The 22,822-nt window shown below is 42.8% G+C and overlaps 1 protein-coding gene across 1 annotated transcript in view; it reads left to right on the top strand.

Moving 5' to 3' along the window:
- The window catches only part of SNTG2 (syntrophin gamma 2), a 1,181,343-nt gene that overhangs the window by 926,447 nt on the left and 232,074 nt on the right, over positions 1-22,822 (top strand). Inside the window, exon 12 of the mRNA XM_085609593.1 lies at positions 15,580-15,801. Within this exon, the coding sequence (XP_085465719.1) occupies positions 15,580-15,801 (222 nt within the window). The remainder of the gene's footprint in view (positions 1-15,579; positions 15,802-22,822) is intronic.

Below are 22,822 nucleotides of genomic sequence, written 5' to 3'. Positions count from 1 at the left end.
GCGTTCTGCTGGTGTTAAGCAGGATAACTACCTGCACCATGAAAGGGAACACAGTCAAGAGCCACACCAGAACACCCACAGGTACCATAGAGTCAATGAGCATGATACAGGGATACCCATGAGGGACAGAAGACTCATCTCAACAACTCCAGGACCGCCAATGCCCCCCAAACCCACATCTTAGTAAGTGTGTCCCTGTGCTCATTGTCTTAGCATGATAGGCACGAGCCCTGCAACATCACAGTGTGCTGTCACCTCAGCGTTGGCAGTGAGCCTGGATGTGTAGCTACGCACGCATCCTCCTGCATGCACAACTGGTGTGTGCTGGTCTGGGGTTCACAGGTCAGTGCAGGGGTGTGCCTCTCCGGCAAGGGGAACGGGGTGTCTCGGACATGTCTGTGTACAGGAAGTGTGGTAAGTGTGTCTCTGTGTTCTGGTGTGGCCTGCTACAAGAGCCACAGCAGTTGATGTTGTAAACTGGCATGCACCACCTCCAAACGGCACTGTGATGTTGTAGTTGGAATGTAGCAGGACATGCGCAAATAGGCATTACAATGGTGTGCTGTACGAGTGCATGAGATACAACAGCGCACCATACAAAAGTGTGGGGGCTCGTGGGAGGGAGGTGCAGCCATTTGGCAACATAACACACAGTGAACTCGACCATGTGCCACATGCTGGGCATCTCATCCATGATGAGCACGGTCGCAGACATCCCACAACACCAACGACTGGCCTTTGTACACATCCTGTATGAATGCAGCGTGGTTTTCACTTCTATGCTGGTTCAGTGGTGTGATGTTGGCGGGTTGTGTGACTTGTGCTGCTTGTTGGTGTGTTTCATTTTGGCCATTGTTAGTCTATATGTGTTTTGTACTTAATTGTGCATGTGTGCCATTCTGCCCATCTCCCCCCTCCCCCACTCCCTGCTTCTTCCTCTTCCTACTGCTGTTGTGTCTATAATTTTGTTGCTGCACACATAAATACATGTAAAGAATAAATTAGAATAGTTCCTTGATTCTTTTAGGTTTCAAAACTTCTCTATTGGTTTCTTTTTAATTTTCCATATGAACCATTTTTTAAATATTGAACAACACATAGAAGTCAGAAGTGCAACGTATTCTATCAACACACTTTCTAGAACATTCTATAACACGTGCAGGTTAAAAGTTCATCAATTTTTTAAAACTTAACGATTTTTTTTGTAACATTTTCCTGAATATTTAACGACACATGCAGGTTAAGAGTTGACGATTGTTTTAAGTTCGAACAGTGCCTTTCAAATGCAAGTAGCAGGTGTGGTTGATCTGAGCAAATGTTATCCTTTGATATGTACTCCACGTTGAAACTGCTTTTTCTTAACCAATCACAAAGATGCTTTTCCACAAAACTAATGTGCACCCTACTTTTAAAAAATAATGCTTTTCATGATATCTTCAGAGATAATTTATAGATAGGAATTAGCATTTAAAAAACCTTTGAAATTCACTGAAAAAACCATAGGTTTTAGGGGCATTATAGTTAGGAATTGGCATTTAAAAAACCTTAGAAATTCACTGAAAAAACCAAAGGTTTCAGGGGCGTTATAGTTAGCTGGACATTTCCCTCGTACAAAACCCTAGAAATTCCCCTGTTATAGTTAGTTCAGCTAACTATAACTCGCGCCCCCGCAATGCACTGCTGATGACGTCACATATTACATCACTCATGACATGGTCAGTGACATCACTGATGACATCACTGATGACATCTCAAATGACATCACTCATGACATCACTGATGACATCATCCATGTGATAAATTAGTGCATCTTCTCACACCCTAATACGGCCATTTTGAAAATCATAGATACTCCAATACCAATAAATACATACCACTCATTAACTCTTAGGTCTACATACACCTCCACTCACTCACCTGTACAGTCACTCATACTTACAGTCACTCCGTACAAGACTATCATATGCATTTATACACCTATATAGACACTCACACACCGCCAATCATCCATTGAGGTACTGACACACCTAGTCAGTCGTGCAAGTAATTAAACACAGTCCAATTTACTCACCTATACAGTTAAACACACTCAAGTTCACTTACTCATAAAAATAGTACCACATTCTTACGCTCTAATAGAATCATTGATACAAGCACACACTCATCCATACAGCCACTCTCACAATCACACACTCTCACATATACCCACTTATATACTCTTACACACATATATACTGCCTTTCACATATGTAGTTAGTCACACATGTACCACTGAGATATACATTCAATCCCTAACACACCCATACATACACTCATCCAACCATACAGTCCATCGCAGATGCACTCTTAAAACCATGCACCCATAGAATCACCCACTCACACATCTATGCATAGAGTCACACACACCCTACCCACACAAACACTCAGGCACCCATACAGATACTCAGACAACCAATCAATAACCCATATAGACACTCATATAGCTATTCACAAAACCATGCAGCCACTTATACACCTACACACAGACACATACAGACATTCACACAGTTTAGTCACTAGTCTGCAGTAAGATACATTTAATGACTCACTTAAAGAGTCATTTACGCACCTACAAAATCATCCATTCACACACTTGTACACCCACTCATTCTTCAACAGACCTTTCCCTATATATATTAAACATATTAAAACTGTACAGAAACACATGAACTAACTATAACAGGGGAATTTCTAGGGTTTTGTACAAGGGAAATGTCCAGCTAACTATAAAACCCCTGAAACCTTTGTGTTTTTCAGTGAATATATATATGCAATTATAACACACTTGGCAAATGCAACTGTTAAATGCATGGATAATAATAAACACAAGAATAAGCAAGTTATACTGGATGTCCTGTAAGAAATCAGAGAGATATGCACTAAATTAATCAAATGCAAATGAGTACTTTGGATGTGCACTCTGACTCACTCACACATCACAAAGAAAACACCTCAAATGATTATAGCCACTGGCCAAGCATCACAATGGCAACAATCAGAAACAAATCACCTCACCCGATCATTCACTCGACGTCCTTGCCAACTCAAGCTGGAGGAGCCCTTTCACTGCCAGGCAGGGACTTGCGGCTGGGACCAAAACCCCACGTTTCTTGTGACAACACGTCTGCCCCACAACTGAGCTCCCACTGGCTGCCAAGATCCACCATCTTTAATACCTTTTACTCAACCTAATGTGAAGGTTCTAGAAACCTTGCCAAGTTCAAGACAGAAGCTGGCCAGGCCACTGTATTTTGACTCCGAGGCAGAGCTGTACATTCCACACCTTTCTCTGGAAACAACAATCTCTGCCCTGAAAGGCACCAAGCACACTTCCCACACATTATCCTAGCGAAGTTTATGAAAGCCTCAGATGGTACATTCAACAATCTCCACTCCAAAAACAAAGCAACCTTGAACGTGATTAACTCAAATAACTTGAGCACTCTGGGGGCCTGCCTGTGCACACAAAATGCTCTAACACAATGCATATTTGTGCACCATTGCCTATAGCATCACATACGTTATCTCTCAATGTACAACGTACTGCCCATGTGTGCACCACTGCTCATAACACTGCACTTCGAGGCCAAAAAGTACATTCCACATCTCTCTCTCTCTCTCATTCTTTCAAATGCACATCCCACACGTTCTGTTCCTGGCAAGGCTGTTCTACTCCGTGACAGCTCCCGCTTTAAAACTGCAAGATTACACTAGAGAATTTTCAAGCAAAACAAGGCATATGTAGGACGCACATTTATGCTAGGATAAAATGAAAAACCAAAAGTCAATTAAAATCATGGTAGTCAAAGGTCATTACGTGGTGTCAAACCAAAGGAGTGACTCTAGCACTCCAGGGTTCAATTGCAATTGCATTTATATGTCACCATCACTAATATTTGATGCTATGATTTACTGTATATTTATTATGGTGTTAAAATTTTTTATGTTCCAACGTATGTTTCTTTTCCTTCTATGTTTTTATAATATTATATTTATAAAATATTGAATGTTGTTTTATACTTTTTTCAGCCCTGATGAAGTTCTCCCAAAGAGAACGAAACACGTTGGCTGGAATTGAAAGCACTTTTGATACTGATTGAAAAATAAAGAAACCTAAGCAAAAAATGATCTCTTCAATCTGGACTTTGTTATTCTGCGCATGCCCATCAAAACGTATATTCATACATATATATATATATATGTGTAGATATAATGTGTAAAGATAGATAGATAGATAGATAGATAGATAGATAGATAGATAGATAGATAGATAGATAGATAGATAGATAGATAGATAGATAGATAGATAGATAGATAGATAGATAGATAGATAGATAGATAGATAGATAGATAGATAGATAGATAGATAGATAGATAGATAGATAGATAGATAGATAGATAGATAGATAGATAGATAGATAGATAGATAGATAGATAGATAGATAGATATATTGCCTACTGGCGGTCACCAGTAGGTAGTAATGGTTAGGACCTTGTTTCTATTCAAAAGCTTTTTTTCTTTTGTCGATTCTTTGGTACCATTTTACGACGAAATTTTCAAAACTAATGGGGCGGTCAGGTCAGCTTCTGTGTTGAAAGTTTTGGGGTGATTCGTCTAGAGGGGGCTGAGAAAAAGGAGGTCCCAAAACCTGTTTTCTCAGCGGGTACCACAGGGACCTACAGGGTCCAAAAAAGCATTTTCAAAACAATCTTGGTAAGAGTTGCGTTGGGTGCGCGAATCCCACCGAATTCTTTTTAAGAGAACAAAGCACGGTCTTCTGCGCTTTGTTTTCATTAAGCACCTGTGTGGGTCAGGTCCCGAGGGCAATTACAAATAATGATGGGGGGGCCCTCGTGGGCCCCTACAGCCCCCACAACCGCCACCTCCCCAGGGCTTAGCTCATGAAATGCAGGGGGCACACAGGACCCTCTGCAGCCCCGGAGACTGCCACCTCCCCGGGGATTTTTTTAAACAAAATTGTGTGGGGGGTTCCTGCCTTGTAGAGTGGTGTTGCATACAGTGGATTAGAGTTTCAGACTGTGGAGAGGAGTAAAGTAGAGTAAAGTAGAGTATAGTTCAGTGACATGGAGGGGAATAAAGTGTAGTAGAGTGGACTATAATGGAGTGGAGTACACTGGGGTGTGGTAGTATAGAGTAGAGTAAAGTATCTTAGAGTGGAGTGGTGTGTTATAGACTATAGTGTGCAGTACAGTGGAATCTTGTACCATACAGTTGAGAAAATTGCCATACATTGGAGTACTGTGTTATACAGTAGTGTGTAATGGGGTGTTGAACAGCATTGGGAAGTGATGTAGACAACAGAGTGGCATACATTATAGTGATAACTTCCATTTACAATGTACCCACCACCTTCAAATTATTATGAAAAGTGGACCCCATTGCACACTCTTTTCGGTTAGCTTCCCAGACAACACTATCTTAACTCACCACTCTACCATGCACTGTGTTTTGACAAATAATGTAATTTGAGAAGATATAAGAGTTGTCATGGATGTTTTGATTTCACATGCTATATGTGATGTAGGGTGCAAGGTTATAAACAGTGCATGGGAAAGGAGTGACTTATACTTAATGTAGTCTGACGATTAATGTGACAAGACTGTGTTTGGAGGTCAGTGACAGCAATTTGAAGATGGTGCATACATTATAAATTGAACTTATTATAACTTTTTTTAATGTTTGTGTATTTTAAGTTGGGGTTTGTATAGAATTAATACATAAGGTATTTCTGAAAATAAATCATTATAAGCTTTTTTTCTTCTTGTATTTCAAATCACAGTGTGAATTGTCATTGATTAGAGTGTCTTAAAGTGGAGTGTAGTACAGTAGAGTGGAGAAGAGTGTCTTAGAGTCTTGTGACATGAAGTGGTCTATTATAGAGTGCAATAGAGTAGAGATGAGTAGAGAAGAGTTTCGTACAATGGAGTAAAATGTTATACAGTGGAGTAGCTTGGTGTGTCTTATTGTGGAGTGGACTATCATAGAGTAGAACGGTATGTTTTACAGTATAATAGCTAGTCAAACAGTAGAGACAAGTGTTCTACAGTGGAATGTCGTCAACTTTGGTTTCATGAAATGGAGTGAGCTGGAGTGGAATGTCATCGCGTAGAGTGTCATAGATTTGCCCAAAGAGTAGCAGAGTGTTGTAAAGTGTAGTGCTGTTAGACTTGGCATCTTTTGGCATGTTTCTGCTGAGTTTTTGCTTTCTGACCTCCGGTTTTTGACTGTTGGTGTAATGATTCTGCGCACTTTCCTTACTGCTGATCAGTGGTAAAGTACAAGTGCTCCTGTGGTAAAATGTGTTATGGATTGGTGTTTCCATGATTGGTCTATTTGATGTATGTGCCAGTCCCTAGTAAAGTGCACTGCGAGTGCCAGGGCCCATAAATCCAATGCTGTTGGTGGGCTGCAGCATTGGATTGTGCCAGCCACGCAAACAGCCCATAAAGGGTAACTCCATTGCAGAGCCTGTGTGCAGCCTGGGGCTGCCATGTCAACTTGGTAAGTGCACACACTTGCCAGTCCCTAAACCATCCCTTTTCTACATGTTAGACACCCCTAAGGTAGGCCCAATGTACCCTTGTGGGCAGGGTGCATTGTATGTGATAGGTAGGACATGCCCTGGTGTGTGTGGCATGTCCTGATAGTGAATTACAGCCTACTTCATTTTTCAATATTGCAAGGCTACCTGTTCCCCATAGGCCAGAATGGGCAGTTTGATTATAACATCCTATAATCCTAACTGACCCAGGGAACATGGTGGAAATTCGAGTTTAGTATGCCTAAACTCAGAATGATAAAATACATCTTTTAGTGAAGATGGTTTTAACATTCTGTGTTTGAAAATACCACTGTTGGAAAGTAGGAATTTTCTTACCTAACCATCCAGCCTGCCTCTGCTAGGTTGTGTACTGTCTGTCTGGTTTGTGAGTGACAGGGGCTAGGGGAGACTCCAGGAGACAGGGTGAGTCAGCACAGAGCTGAATAGACCTATCTGCATGTAGATGGGAGGGAGGAGTAGCACCTGGGTCTGTAAAGGGCTGTGCCCGCCTTCCACAATGTTGGCTCCACCTCCTGTGGTGTGTCTGAGGACCCTGGCCCACACTGACAAAGGAAGTAGGTGCACACTGGCAGAATGCACCCAGAACTTGTTTGAACTAGGTACAGGACCCTCTGCCATCAGAGGACACAGGATTTGCTAGTATAACTCTTGGGGCCAGAGCCCAAGATTTTCAGAACTCTTTTGGATCAAGAAGACTGCCAAGACGAAGAGCTGGAGATGCTGTGAGGAGGAACTACCACTTTGCCGTGTGCTTTGCTGTGTTGGCCAATGCAAAAACAACAGTTGATGGACAGAATAATGCAGAACAATGTCATACATTCACCCCAGTACAGAGATCTGAGCCTAAATCCATCTTTTTTTTGCTCACCATGCCATTCCAGTTTGAACCCAGCCATATGCAAATCAGTCTTGACCCTGTGCCTCATGGGAACAGTCCAGCCCGAACTGCCAAGCCAGGTCCTCCCTGGACTGGAACCAAGCATCCTAGGACCGGTTTCAGGGTATCACCCCTCCTTAGCCAGGATAGCTTGATTCCAGTGGCATGGAGAGCACAGGACTCATGTCTGAGCATACCTGTCCCACTCGGGGGGACAAATGCAAAAACAACAGTTGATGGACAGAATGCAGAACAATGTCATACATTCACCCCAGTACAGAGATCTGGGCCTAAATCCATCGTTTTTTTGCTCACCGTGCCATTCCAGTTTGAACCCAGCCATATGCAAATCAGTCTTGACCCTGTGCCTCATGGGAACAGTCCAGCCCGAACTGCCAAGCCAGGTCCTGGCCTCACTGTGCCACTGGAATCAAGCTATCCTGGCTGAAGAGGGGTGAAACCCTGAAACCGGTCCTAGGATGCTTGTTTCCAGTCCATAGAGGACCTGGCTTGGCAGTTTGGGCTGGACTGCTCCCATGAGGCACAGGGTCAAGACTGATTTGCATATGGCCAGGTCTAAAGTAAACTGGGGTGGCATGGTAAGCAAAAGAATGATGGATTTAACCCAGATCTCTTGACTGGGGTTGAATGTTTTTATTTGTTCTGCATTCCGTGCATTAATTGTGTGTCTTTTGCTGTATTGCCCTGCAGTGGCTGCTTCTGTCTTGGGCAGTGAAAGGACTGGACTGAACTTTCTGCAATCTACTTTTGTGAGTTTCTCCAAGGGCTTGAGGCAGAGCTTGCCCCGTGTTCAAGAAGTCTCAGGAACAGCAAAGACTTCAAGCTCGACACGGTCTATGATGCCTCTGCCGACTCAGTGTCCGGAAGGCACCGCAGAGGGCACCGCTGCAACGCCGCACTGCGACCCTGATCTCACCGACAAGCCTGCTAATGCCACCGAGCCGCTGCTTGCACAGTGTTCTGTGGGCACCGCACTCCGCAACGCCTCGCTTCATGACGACGCTGTGGTAGCCCCGACGACGACGCTCCACACCGGAATTGATGCCACTGCTTGCACCGTGGTTCAAGCGCACCGCTTGTAAAGTTACGCGATGCCCCGCCCTCATCCTGCACCGCAGCCTTGGCCTACCGACACCAGTGCTATCGACTCCCATTCGTCAGCCGACGACAGCACTTCAGCGAGGACGCTGTTTGCACCGTGACCTGCCAGCACTGTGACGAGCACTGCCTTCATCTCACACCGCGACCCTGGTCTCACCGAGGACACCATCTGATGCTGTCACTGAGCCGCTGCACGCACCGCAACCTAAGGGCACCTCTGCACTTCGCACCGCTGCACCTGACGCCGGCCGACGCCAGCGCACCTGACGTCAACAAAGATGAGTTAGATCTGCAACGCATGTGACTTCAAGGGCCCGGACAACTCCTGCACCGACCTCCGGAATCAACGCCTGCGGACGCCGTGTGTTCGGAAGCTCAACGAGAGGTCATCGATGCCCTGCATTTCTGAAAGGTACTGTTTGCAGATCTTCCAGACACCGGATCTGGCCCGCGACGCCGTGGTCAGCCAGAACTATTTGGATTTGTTTGCTCACGACGCCATGATAGCCCCGGACTGAACTATTGACATCAAGGAACTGTTTTACAAGCTTATTTGGATAACTGAAGATTTTTAAGCACTGTATTGTGGATTTTTATCATTGTTGGTCTTGTCTTAAGTATATAAAAATATTAGATATTTTTCTAAACTGGTGTGGTGTCCATTTGTAGTGCTTATGTTATGTTAAATTTATTTGTAAAGCGCAACGGTTACCCTGGGGTGTCCTGGTGCTAGTTACTTGTCTTTTCAGCCATCACCATTGAAGGAGTTTTAAATATTGAACCAAGTTTTTAGATTCCTTCTAAAAGTCAGCAGAGCTTACACTGTATTACTGTTGGTTATGTAAAAATGCTTTACACACTGCCTCTAAGATAAGCCTGACTGCTCGTGCCAAGCTACCAAGGGGGTGAGCAGGGGTTATTTTAGGAGTGTAACTCCCTTACCCTGACTAGGAAGAAGTGTTCCTATTTGGACAAAGGTGCAAGCCCTTGCCAACTAGAGACCCCCATTTCTATCAAGCGCTATAAGTGGAGTTCAGTTGAGTAGAGTGTCGTACAGTTAAGTGTTGAGCAGTAGAATGGCAAAGAGTCCCGTACAGAGTGGTGTTGTAAAGTGGAGTATCATTATTTGTGAGAACAAACTGCATTGTAGAGTGGTGAGGTATTGTTAGTGTTGTCTGATTAGGAAGTGTGTAACAAAGTCTACTACTAATGTGAAGGTGGTAGATAAATTGTAAATGAAAGTCATACCTATAACTTTAGAAGTTTATAAAGTTCATGTAGTTTAAACTTGGTTTGTATAGGGAAAATACGGTTTCTAACTATAACTAAGCTTAAACCTTTGTTTTTTTCATTGAATTTCAATGCTTTTTAAATTTTATGATAAAAATGTGTTTCAAATCGGACAGTCCAGTATCACAAATGGAGAGTTGTTACATGGAGTGCTGTACTGTACAATGGATAAGAGTGTTGTAGAGTCTATTGTCAAAGACTGGAGTATTGAGATTGTAATCAAATGGTGTAGAGTGTAGTAGATTATCGCACAGTGTGGTAAAGTGTTATATATTGTGGTGGTGTGTTCTAGAGTAGGGTATTGAAGACTGTCATAGAGTGGAGTAGAGTGTTTTAGAGTGGAGTAGGGTGAAGTGGAGTGTCATAGAGTGGAGTTTCGTCAAGTGGAGTGCCGTAAAGTTCAATTGAAGACAGCGTCATGGAGTGGACTACTGTGTCATATAGTGGCGTGGCGTAACATAGAGAGAAGTTGAGTGTCATTGAGTGTCCTACAGAGTAGCATAATGGCAGAGAGTGAATGGGCACAGAGTGGAGTTGTGTCAGAAGGTGGCATTGAGTGTAGTACAATGTTGTAGAGAGGTGTTGCATACTGTGTATTAGAGTGTCAGACTTTGGAGAGGCATAAAGTAGAGTATAGTACAGTGGCATGGAGTGGGATAAAGTGTAGTAGAGTGGAGTATAGTGAAGTGGAGTACACATTGGGTCTGGTAGTTAGGCCTGGGCGGTGAACTTCGCTCCGTTCGTGGAGTTTTCTGCACTCCGCGCTCTGTGAAGCTCGCGCCATGCAGAAAACTCAGCTTTGCAATGTGCAGCAGAGTTTTTCCCCACTTGTGATAGCGAACGGTAAGTTTGCAAGCACGAAAGGTAAGTTGGCGAGCACGAGCTGCCACTCGGGTACAATTTCTACCTGAGCGGTAGGAATACCAACAGAAACTGCAGTTCGCACTGCACTTCGCAGAGTTTTTTTTGTAATTTCGTGGAGTCTGTGTAGCAAAACTCTGCGAACTACGCCCAGGCCTAGTAGTAGTGTAAAGTGGAGTACAGTGTCATAGAGTGGAGTGGTGTGTTATAAATTATATAGTGGCATTGAGAGCAGTAGAGTGGAGTTGTGTAGCATACATTCGAGTAAATTGTCATAAATTAGAGAACTGTGTTGTAAGGTAGAGTGTAGTGGGGTGTTGAACAGTATTGAAAAGTGATGTAGACTACAGAGTGGCATACAGTCTAGTAGACTTTTGGAGTAGGGTACAGAATATTATAGTGTTGTAGAGTGGGGTAGAGTGGATTGGCATACAGTGTTATAGAGTACAATGACACAGAGTGAGGTAGAGTGGAGTGTCTTAGAGTTGAGCAGAGTGGAATACTGTGTCAGTGTAGAGTGGAGTAAAGTAGGGTGTAGTGGCATACAAAGAGTTATGTACTGTGTCCTGTAGTGGACTACAGTATTGTAGAGTTGAGTAGAGTTTTGTAAGTGGCATACAGTATAGTACAGTGTTGTAAAGTGGAGTGATGGGGTACCTACAAGAGTAAAGTGTTAGAGAGTGGCATACAATGCAGTATTCTTGTAAAGTGGAGTTACATAACATACAGTAGTGTGTTTAACAGTGGAGCTATGTAGAGTGGATTGTTATATAGTAGAGTAGAGTGAGGAAAAGTCCCATAGTTTGGAGTAGAGTATGGTGGAGTGGTGTAATGTAATGTAGTGTGGAGTAAAGTACAATAGAGTATATAAGTGTGTCATAGAGTAGAGTGGCATGGAGTGGAGTATACTGGAGTAGTATTCTGTTATACATTGGAGAGGGGGGTCTAATAAAGAAGAGTAGAGTGCTGTGCTGTGCCATTTAGAAAAGTGTAACATATTGGAATAGAGTTTTGTACATTGGTGTGTACAGGCATAGAGTGGAGTAAAATGTTGTAGAGTGCCATGAAGTGTGGTAGACTTTAATAGGGAGGAGTTATATAGAGTGGAAAAGAGTGTCACTCATTGGAGCAGCTTAGAGTGGAGTGGCACACACTGTAGTGGCTTAGAGTAGATTAGAGTAAATTAGAGTGGCATACAGTGAAATAGCGTATAGTGGAAAATTGTACAGTGAAGTGCAGAAGAGTGGAATGGTGTACAGTGGAGTGGCGCAGAATGGAGCAAGGTACAGTGGATTAGTGCAGAGTGGGGTCACATACATTGAAGTGGTGTAGCGTATAGTTGAGTTACATAATCATGTGACCATAAATCTGTCTTTTAGTTGTTTATGTAGTAATTTTTAAACTTTACATATGCAATTTAGTTTATTTTTGAGACGTCCTTGCTGCTTTTAGTAAGATTGTGCTACATATGAAGGCCTAAGTGAATGCAATCATTATTGTAACATCAAATTAAGGGGCATATAATCAAGGACATGCAATAATTATCACAAATCGCACTTTGCGCGATTCACATTATCATTGTACTACATCGCCGTGTTAGCTACGTATTATCAACGTGTAGCTCAGGAGATGTAATTCCAGCGAATAACAGGAATAGTGCGTGGAACCCAGCGAAGATTTCACAGCGCTAAGGAGAGGCTTGCTGATAGGGGAGTGTGAACATAACATGACAATCCACCTCCCATTATCAGTATGCCTAAGTCATTTCAAAAGCAGGCATTACATACCTGCGATAACCGCGGTTAGCGCGGTTATTTCTATCACTTCGCGGGTCTGCTGCACGGCTTGCTAATATTGCGAAGCCGTGTTAGTGAGGATTTCAATGTTGTTTACCTAGGGAATGCCTACTTTGCATGTCATTAGCGATATTGATCGCTGACATGCAAAGTAGCAAGGAAAACGCGCTAACGCTTGTTAGCGTGTCCTTGCAAATATAGTGATAAAAAGATCACTGCTTATTCGGCGCTAAGTGCCGAAAAAGCGGCGATGTTTCCCTTAATAAAATGCCCCTAAGTTTTTTTTTTTTTAAAGGCCAATTATCATGTCCTCCATATAGTAGTTTGGGTAGCTCACTGATTGATCACTTTTCCATCTTATTGCACTGGAGTACATAAGGAAGATGTTTTTTGTTTGACTTGTTGGGTGCAGTTTTATTTTGTGATCCAGACATCATTCAAAAAAAAACTTAAGTAAATAAGGATTTCTTCTACTTGTTAAGTATTTGTTTATAGGTTCCAAATAGCATGTGACCATAAATGGGTCTTTCAGTTGTTCATGTAGTAAATCTGAAACCTTCCATATGCAGTCTAGTTTATTTTTTGAGCTTCTTTGCTACTTTAGTAGTATTGTGCTACAAGATATCACTAAGTTGAAAAACGTATAACTTAAAAAATATTTACTCTACTTACGTGCACTACCCCCACAGAAACATCTGCGCCCCCTATTGTGTAACCCTTGCCAATTTTTTCCTCAACACCTCTCAGCTCAATTACACATTCACAGCCCCAGTACAGTACCAAGAGGACAATGGGACCATATAATTTCATCTGATGTCCCAGGATTCACCGTTGGCAGTTCAGTGCTCGACCCTCCAGAGGAGCTGGACCTATGGTCTGAGTTTTGCACCCTCTTGTCCTCCACTATTGACTGGAGGCTTGCCTCATTGCTGCTCATCGATACCACTACTGCCATAAGTCTCTGGTGGGGCAGCCTTGCTCTGGTTGCTGGCCTGTCATTGTGATCTGGCCCTGCGAGGGTAGTCTCCCTGGGAGCACTGGCTTGGCCCAGGCTGCAGGTGCAGGTCAGTCCAACCCCAAACTTCCTCCAGGTTCTGGAAGAACTGTGTTCCCTCCTGCTTTGCCACTCTACCGGGCCGGTAACAACATTGCATAGGTTATGCCCATCTGTCTGTGCTTTTTCTTAGCCTCTTGGAGCATAGAGCCCTGCTTCTACACTTCCCATAAGAGATCCAGGAAGATCCTAACCGTGCTGTTTTCTATGATAACATTTTCTTTCTTCCTAGCCTGGGTCAATATGTGATCTCAGTCCTTATAATACAGTAACCTCGCCAGTACGGGGCACCGGGAGTGAAGGCCATGCTGGAACTCTGTGTGGTCTTTCCAGAGTAAAGAACACAGAAAGGCCCTCCACTATGACTTCTTCTCAGAGCCATCTTTCTAAGTAATCCACTATGTAATTCCTCTCAACTCGCTCCGGCAGGCCCACCATCTTATGTCATTTCAATGCAATCTGTTTTTGGTTTCATCTGCATGCACTTCTAGTGTAAGAACCTTCACCTCCATTGCAGATAGTCACTCAGTCATTGATGGCAGTACAGGGTATACTTCTGTCAGGTCTTTTTCCACCCCAACATCCCCATGTCTGTCACCATAGTGTCCATTTTGACCTCCAGCACCTGCCAAGAGGCTGTTATCGCTTGTAGGATGTCTTGGAGAGTGTGGCCCCCAGGAGGCCTGGGTTTCAAGGTCAGGCTTCCATCCTCTTGTGGATGCTTGTTCGCCTCCCGCCTCATGGTCCTTTCTCCCTGGTGATTTCCCCACGGTGTTTGGGGGTTAATTGCAACACCTAGTGCAACCTCCTTTCCACTTTCTGCCGCTCCTTGTGAAGTGTCCTGTACTGTCCTCAGGCAATATCAGGGATCAGTGCCTGCTGGGGAGCACTGATTATGTTGCTGGGCCCGTTTATTAGTATAGGGTGTGCGCTCACCTTCCCAGCCACCCTTTTGGCAATGGATGATGGTGGGCCTTTCTTTGCTATGTTTGGCAGGGATTTGTCAGCAGTATAATGATGGTGGAGATGTTTGCTGGTCGCCTTCTGTGTCCCGCATTCACTGTGACTCAATATGCTGTTCCAGTCCCTACTTTGGTGCACTGACAATGCGGTGGGGCCTTTTGCAGGAATCAACGCTGTGCCACACTTCTCACTCCTTTGCAGGGGTGCCTTTCACATTCTCCCGCCTCTGGCCTCTCGCCTCGCTGCAGTGATTCGCAATTCACCGTATGACTGGCCTCAGGGAGACATTGGGCGCACACTCTCCATCAGCTTCTATGGGCGGTGCCACTCTCAGCAGGATGACCCCGACGGTGATTTCTGGGGACCTGGCCCGAGGAGGTGCCTGTGAGGACCCGTCTATGGCCTAAGCGCTAGTCATTGTTCACCATCTTGTTTCCCCAGCCATGCTGCTCCACTCCATACCCAATGAGCGGCTCCCGGGGGATGTGGTATGCACACTTTTTATCAGGCCGCTCGAGATGGTGCAATCTCCAGAGCCCATGTCTGGCCCAAGCTTGATGGAATATCTCTCCCCGCTGGTCGTGTGGCACCCTACTCCTAATCGCAGCTCGTGGCACCTCCTCTGCTGGCCTTCACCCCAGGCGGGCTATGTGCTGCAGAGCCGACCTGATGCGCTAGCCCTTACTTTGTCGGGCCAGTGTGATCACATGGTCTCGCAGGAGCAGATGCAATCCTGTGCTTCTGTTGCCCCCATTGGAAGATCCTATGGGCCCGTTATAAATGCAAAATGATGCCATATACTTAAGCTTGTTTAACATACGCTAATTGAGACGTTTGCAGATATTTAAATGCTAAATATATGGTTATCAAATGTAAAATATTAACAGGTATTTATGTTGGCTGACAAAAGCATTTTACTGTGCTCAACCTACTCTTCTTACAGACTACATGTGTGATTTTAAAATCTGGTGCTAATTAAGTTTTCTTTTATAGAATGTTTTTCAGGTGTGCCTTGCTGATGAAAGCTGGCTTCAAACAAATGTATATTTAAATCTTCAGCAGGACTACGAGCTAGAAGACAAAAGACCCTATTGCTTCAGTGTCATGACTGGACATGGCAAAAGTCATTATTTCAGTATCGAACTGGGCAGCGAGCTGGCAGTTTGGGAAAAATCATTCCATAGTGCAATATTCATGGAAGTCCAAAGAACAGGGGTAGGTGTAGAAAGCTAAAAATATATAATTCAGTTTGTTCTCCTTTTGCCTTTATTCGTCTTTGCATCATTGTCTGTGTAGCAGTTGTCTACTGTTGAGCTTGATAGTCTGATCATTATGCACCACTGCTTGTGTTACGTTGCATCACCACTTTTGTTATCTATTAGACAAAGGGGATGTCAGCACATTAAGCAATTTTCAACAAAGGAGTGCACCAGTCGAGTGACATTCCCATAAAAAGCTTGATGATTTGGAGTGCTGGGCTTCATTTTATTGCAATGTTCATATAATATTCCGATGTTACAATGTTATAGAAATACTGCAGTGTGATTATGGAATCAGTACTAACATCACAGTACGTGTTGCATTATTGAACATGTAATTTGTGACATTCAATATTAAAATAGAATAATTGGGCTTAACACAATTATGAGTCTTAAAAGAAATCAAACTTCTTTGCATATGGCAAAAGATTCCCTTACTTACTAAGGAAATGATTACTCATTTTCACCCCCAAGATTCATTTCTCATTAATGATAGATATGAATACAAAAAATGCTCCAAATGAATTACCCGCCAATCCACCATCTCCTGAGAGTGAAGTGTTTAAAGACAACAAAGGAAGTAATTAATGCCACTACATATATACAGCAGGTACTTACTAAGCATGCTACAGTACATGAACATGCTACAGTACATGAAAACTGACAATAGTTTACTTAGAAAGACACAACTAGTGTCAAACAGTTCATTGACAAGACAAACATCAAAAGATTTAACAATACAGTCAATATTTTGACCACCCTAACAATAAAGAAAATAGAGAGAATCTGGGTAGTGGTACTGGGGGAAAGGAACGGTTCAAGTACATACTGAAAATATTAGTCACTTATTTATGACTTCCTGAGCTATTGTATTGTAAACTACACTAACCTCTACTGAAGACATCTCTACTTACAATAAAGTCTTGTGAATAGGAAGACTCACATGTTTGCCAATTCGCTAAGATAAATTTACATGAATAGGTCGCCTCACATAGATATCTACACCTAAAACTAGGGTAAATCTCCACTTTTTTCTTATTTACCACTTTAGAGTGAGTGCACTGCAAACGGTCTCCAAAGCCTCAAATGAAGGGATTTAGTATCTTACAAATGTTTACCTTTATGACCGTAAAGTGATGTACTATATACAAAATACAATGTTTTTTGTTTTTTCATTGTTCATTGCAGCATGCTTTAAAAAAAAAAAATGTTAGTCAGGACTCAAAATACTAGCCTCCTTGTGGACTTCCGAGGCACCCTCTAGACATGTCTCAGTTAATATACAAAATGTGCCCTATTTATATGACATAATGAATTCAGTTTTAAAGCTGGCAAAAGCAGAAAAGAAAACGTGTAAAGACTGTGACTAATATATTTCTTACAATTATGCACTCTAGTACTCCACCAATCACCCCTACTCTACACATCACATTCCCATACAACCATACTGGGCCTTCAACATACTTTTGTCTTCCTCTCAACACCCTTCTTCCCTTTACAAAATGAAGTCTGCAGTCATACACAAACTGAACCCCATGTTTTCAAGACGGAAAAAGCTGAACCTATGTCTTCCATTACAGTGATATTGTGTAATTAACCGTCACCAAAAGGCTTACAGATCTAGTGACAAAGGGCATACCTTTTCTGACTGAGCAAAGAAAAAGACAAGGAGAAGGTTGTCTGGTTTTTAAAAACAAATCAGATCAATGCTTACAAAATCTCACATGCAATCTAAAGTGCACTTCAAAGGAACTCTCACAGAATTAACTGATCTCTCAGTAACTCATATCAAACTAGCAGGAAATCATCCATATATTCATCTGCTACCAACTATAGAATATAAATTCCAGTTTCAGATGTAAGTTGTCAGTTTCAGCTCCATAATTGTAGAAATGGCTACCAATCTCCTGCTTGGAAAATGCAACCCAGGGTAATACTTCTCCACAGACTCCAATCAAATTCCCTGAATCGAATTGCTAAAATCCGCTGGACTGCATTAACAGGTAAAAGATGCAGTTCACACCAAGGGACCCATTTTTGAGATAGTCTGCTAACTGAACATAATAAAAAAACTCTTAAGTGACTAATCCAGCCTGGACAGATCACTTTGCCAGTGTGTTCTAGATCACTCTCACCACTGATAAAAGGCAAGCAGCCCCGTACACCAACGATCAAATAAGATCCCTAAAGAAAAACTTGGTACCACATCTAGAAACTTTATATGATATTTCAGTTTTGCTATTAACTCCTACCTAGTCAATAATCTATACATAATATTGCTATCCTCCAAAGCGGAGAGGTAGGATTTATTCAGACATACTCCGCTATACCAATAACACCATGTCAAGACAGAGGCTCCCGACTACACCAATATTTAACCCGAGCAGATGCTTTGTCCCAACTTCCCTCTGCAGCTGAGTGCCCAGACAGTATCAATAACTTGGACAACTCTTCTACAAGAGGGAAAGGGGAAGTGTGTAGAAAAAGAGAGACAACACCCAGATCCAGTGATCGTCTGTACCTTCAGTATTTTATGAGTATTCTATTTCGTTATTCTATCTGGTAAGGAACAACAAGACCTGTGTGAACGTTAATGCATCACAATAATTCTACTCATTTCCTCACATAAATTTCTGTTCTGGTTAATCTCTATTCCTTATTGTCACTCACACACCTGAAGCTTAATGAAGGCTAGCCCCTCTCTAGAAGGGTGGTTGATAATCTTATTCAGTTTTTATGTTATCTGTTGCTTTAACCTTCCTTGAGGAAAAAGGTTGGAGAGAGGCTTAATGATGAGAGATTTCAATTGAACCAGGAATTATTGAGGAATGATAGTGTCTCAACGAGAAAAGATGAATGTTCAAAAATCTCTGAGAGTTCGTAGATAATGTGAAATATTATATTCTTCTCCCAAAATTAGCAAGATGAAGAGAAAGATTCTTTCTTACTGTCCGCACGGCTTCCTACAGTGACCTTCCACAGGAGCTCTTCAGGACGTTGATATTTTGGGGTTTTAAGACGAGACACTGGTTTCTCAAAAGGGGAGGACCCCGGTGTGCAAACCCACTCTGGAAAAAGGGGGTGGACTATCACAGGAAAAAGCTACGACTAACTAGAAATCTCCCCAGAGAGAGCTCAATAGCAAGACACCGCTCACTCGCCAAAAGAGTCAGTTGAAGTGCGTGGCCTTCAGAGCGCGCACTCAGTACGGTACACTTCAGATCGAGGAATCACCAAAGAACTAGAGTGCTGAAAACGGTTGCGATGGCGGCCGCCATCTTGAGATTCCGAAAAGTCCATGTGGGCAGATTCAGACATTAATCTTTGTAACAGCAGCTTGGAATGGAGGCTCCGCAAAAACCACTGAGGGTAAAGGGCAAAATAGATCTTCTTCCTTCTAGGTGAGTTCCTTAGAATGCGAGCAATGTTGTTCCTGCCAGTACCAGCTCTCAAGGAAGTCCCTCCCTGAATAGGCTTGTTTGGGAAAGCAGAATGAAATTGTTTTACCAATATTGGAGCATGCACATTATTTGATGGTTCCCAGGATCTTTCCTATGGGCCAAACCCCTTCCATTTTATGAGCTTTCCATTCTTAAACTTAGAATCGAGTATTCTGCTCACTTCATATACAAGGTGATAGTCTATGACAACCGGATCTGGAGGGGTAGTTGCCCTAAAATTAGGGGTATTCTTTTTAAGTAATGATAAATGGGAAACAGGATGGATTTTCATTTGAGGGGACAAAGAGAGTTTCACTGTCACTGGATTTACATTTTATTGACTTGAAAAGGACCCTGGTATCTTGGTTGAAACTTTCTATTTCCCTTTAAATTAAGGTGTTGAGTGGACAGTGTATTCTGGATTACTTCTTCTCTTTTTGTCAGCTTGTTTCTCATAAGAGCTCTTGGTCTTACTTAAGTGTTCTCTAGCGGTTTGGTAGGTTTCTTGGAACTCTTTTATGGCAGGACTTGAGCCATCTGATTTTCCTAAGATGATATTTGGATGTCTACCAGTGTTCAAATAAAATGGGGTGTAACCAGTGGAAGAATGAGCAGCATTATTGTATGCAAATTCTGCCATTCAGATTAAATCAGACCACTCACCCTCTTGGTATAGGCATAAATATTGTTCAGTCTCCTGGTTAAGCCTTCCAGTTTGACCATCCGTTTCGAGATGATAGCTAGTGGAATATTGTGAATCAATTCCTAGTAGTTGTCTGAAGTCCTTCCAAAATTTAGAAACAAATTGGGGATCCCGATTAGAAATTACCACTACTGGGATACCATGAGCTCTGACAATGTGGTGTGAGAATAGTTGGGCAAGCTGAACGGCCCCTGGAACCCTTTTAAGCGGAATAAAGTGGCTCGTTTTTTAGAAGGTGTTTACAAACACCAAAATGGTGTCAAAACCTTGACTTACTGGTAAGTCCACAATATGGTCCATGGTTATAGTGTGCCAAGGGTAGGGGGCAGTGGGAAGGGGCTGTAATTCAGCTTCCGGGGCCTGTCAATTAGTTTTCCCTCAAATGCATTTGTCACAAGTTTGAAAATGTTGTCCTATTTGGGCAGCCATTTCAGGCCACCAAAATGTCTCTTCAGTAACTCTGTGGCTTTTAACACACCTTTATGGCCAGCCAATGGGTCATTGTGACAAGCCTTAAGGCCAATTTCTTGTAACTCTCAGGTAGGCAAATACAAGGTGTCTTCCACATAAGGAAGATTCTCCTTCACACTTCTGGTCCTATTTTCTTTGGCCCAATACAAAATTTCATCTTCAGACATGTTTTCCCAAATGTTTTCCTTAATTTTAGAATATTGCAGGGCACAAACAAACTTGTCCTCAGGAATTATCGGGAGTTCTTCAGCCTCTCCATTTCCAGGTAGTGTATCAATTCTAGAAAGGGCATCAGCTTTACTGTTTGCAGAACCAGGTTGGTAGGTGATGGTGAAATTGAAGTCAGCAAAGTATAACCATCTTAGCTGTCGGGGGATTAGGGTCTCCGCAGGTTAAAAAAATTGGAGATTCTTATGGTCGGTGAATACAGTGACGACATGGCAGGCTCCAAGTAGGTAGTGTCGCCATTCCTGAAAAGCGTCTTTAACAGCCAGCAGTTCCTTGTCTGCAGTCGAGTAATTTATTTCTGGTTAAGTCAACTTCTGGGAACAAAATGCTTCAGGGTGAAGCTGGCCCGTTTTCTTATGTTGCTGGGATAGTACTCCTCCAATGGCCAAGTCTGAGGCATCGGTATCAACGCAGAATGGGCCTTCTGGGTCCGGATGAAGAAGAATTGGTGCTGAGGTAAAAGATTCCTTCAAAAACTTAAAAACCTCCGCAGGATCATCTGACCATTGAAATGGAATACCTTTCCTCAAGAACCTGGTGATAGGGACAACTCTTTTGGAAAATTCCTTTGTGAAACGGCAGAAGAAATTGGTGAAACCAAGGAAGCTCTGAACCTCCTTCACGTTCTTAAGAGAGGGCCAATTTGGGATGGTCTGAATCTTAGTGGGATCCATGGAGATTCCCTTTTCTGATAAAACAAAACCCAAGAACTCCACCTTCTTCACATAAAAGTCAAATTTTTCTAACTTCACATAGAGGTTATTTTCCAACAATCTTTTCAAGATCGCTCTAACATGTGTTACATGTTCTTGCAGATTTTTAGAGAAATTAAAATGTCATCTATATCAACCACTGCGGTGTAGTCCAAAAACTCCTGCAAGACATCGTTCACGAAATGTTGGAAGGCAGCGGGAGCATTACATATTCTGTAGGGCATTACTTGGTACTTGTAAAATCCAAATCTGGTGCAAAATGCAGTCTTCCATTTGTCACTCTCAGCCACACAAATTAAGTGGTAGGCTCCACGAAGATCCAATTAGTGAACACTCTTGCCTCTGTCACCTGATCTAATAATACTGATATCAGGGGCAAAGGATATCAGTTCTTGACTGTCACTTGGTTTATAGGGTGGTAATCAATGCACGTTCTTAATTCTTGGTTCTTCTTGGGGACAAAAAAAAGAGGCGACAAAACCGGGATTGGGAAGGACTTATGAAACGGTTGGCCAAATATTGCTCAAGGTACTCCTTCAGAATTGTGTTCTCCTTCTCAGTGAAGGCATAAATTCTACTACAAGGCAGGTTGGCCCCAGGTACCAGCTCGATCTTGCAGCCGTAGGGCCTGTGCGGGGGCAATTTCTCTGCTTCCACCTTGTCAAACACTGACACCAAATCTTTGTATTCCGGAGGTATGACTGCCTTCTCAGTAGCACAGACAAAATTAGACTTAGTGGCTAAAATCCTGGCTGGGTAAGAATCGTTGATTCGTTCTGGAGATTTATAGGAATGCTGAAGACAGTAACTAGAATTGAGTTGAACTGTTCTTTTCTCCCAGCCAATTTTAGGGTTGTGTTCGGTTATCGAAGGCAAACCCAAACTCAACTGAAATTGAGGAGCGTCCATAAGGTTGAATGATATTCGCACTTGATGCCCTTGTGAATCCCTCAATTCAACACTTTTAGTTTCGTCCATAGTGGGGCCTGAAGATAAGTTGGTACCGTCCACTGCACAGACTGGTTCTGGAGCCTTTTTTTCAACAAATGATATTCCTATCCTCTTAGCATACTTAATGTCGCAGAAGTTCCCAGTGGCACCAGAATTAAGCATACACAAGACCTCTAAAAGTTTCATGGTTCTGAAGCTGATCTCAAAAGATACTGTAAGGTGGGGGGAAGATGACTGTAAGGTGTTAGCCACTTGTTGATGAATCGGGGTCGACTTAGGGTTTACATCCATCAGGGCAACCCTCTTCACTGATGGTTCTTCTCTTTTACCGGATTATTCATTTTTGGCTTCTTAGGGCATTCCTTCGCAAAATGCCCGGATTGTCCACAATATAAACATAAGTTTCCTGATCTTCTCTATTCCTTCTCTTCTTTAGATAGAGGACCTCTAACACTGTAGATCTGCACGGGG

This window comes from Triturus cristatus, chromosome 6 (assembly GCF_964204655.1).
Source record: "Triturus cristatus chromosome 6, aTriCri1.1, whole genome shotgun sequence".
Lineage (NCBI taxonomy): Eukaryota > Metazoa > Chordata > Amphibia > Caudata > Salamandridae > Triturus > Triturus cristatus.
This window is presented reverse-complemented; position numbering and strand designations above follow the sequence as displayed.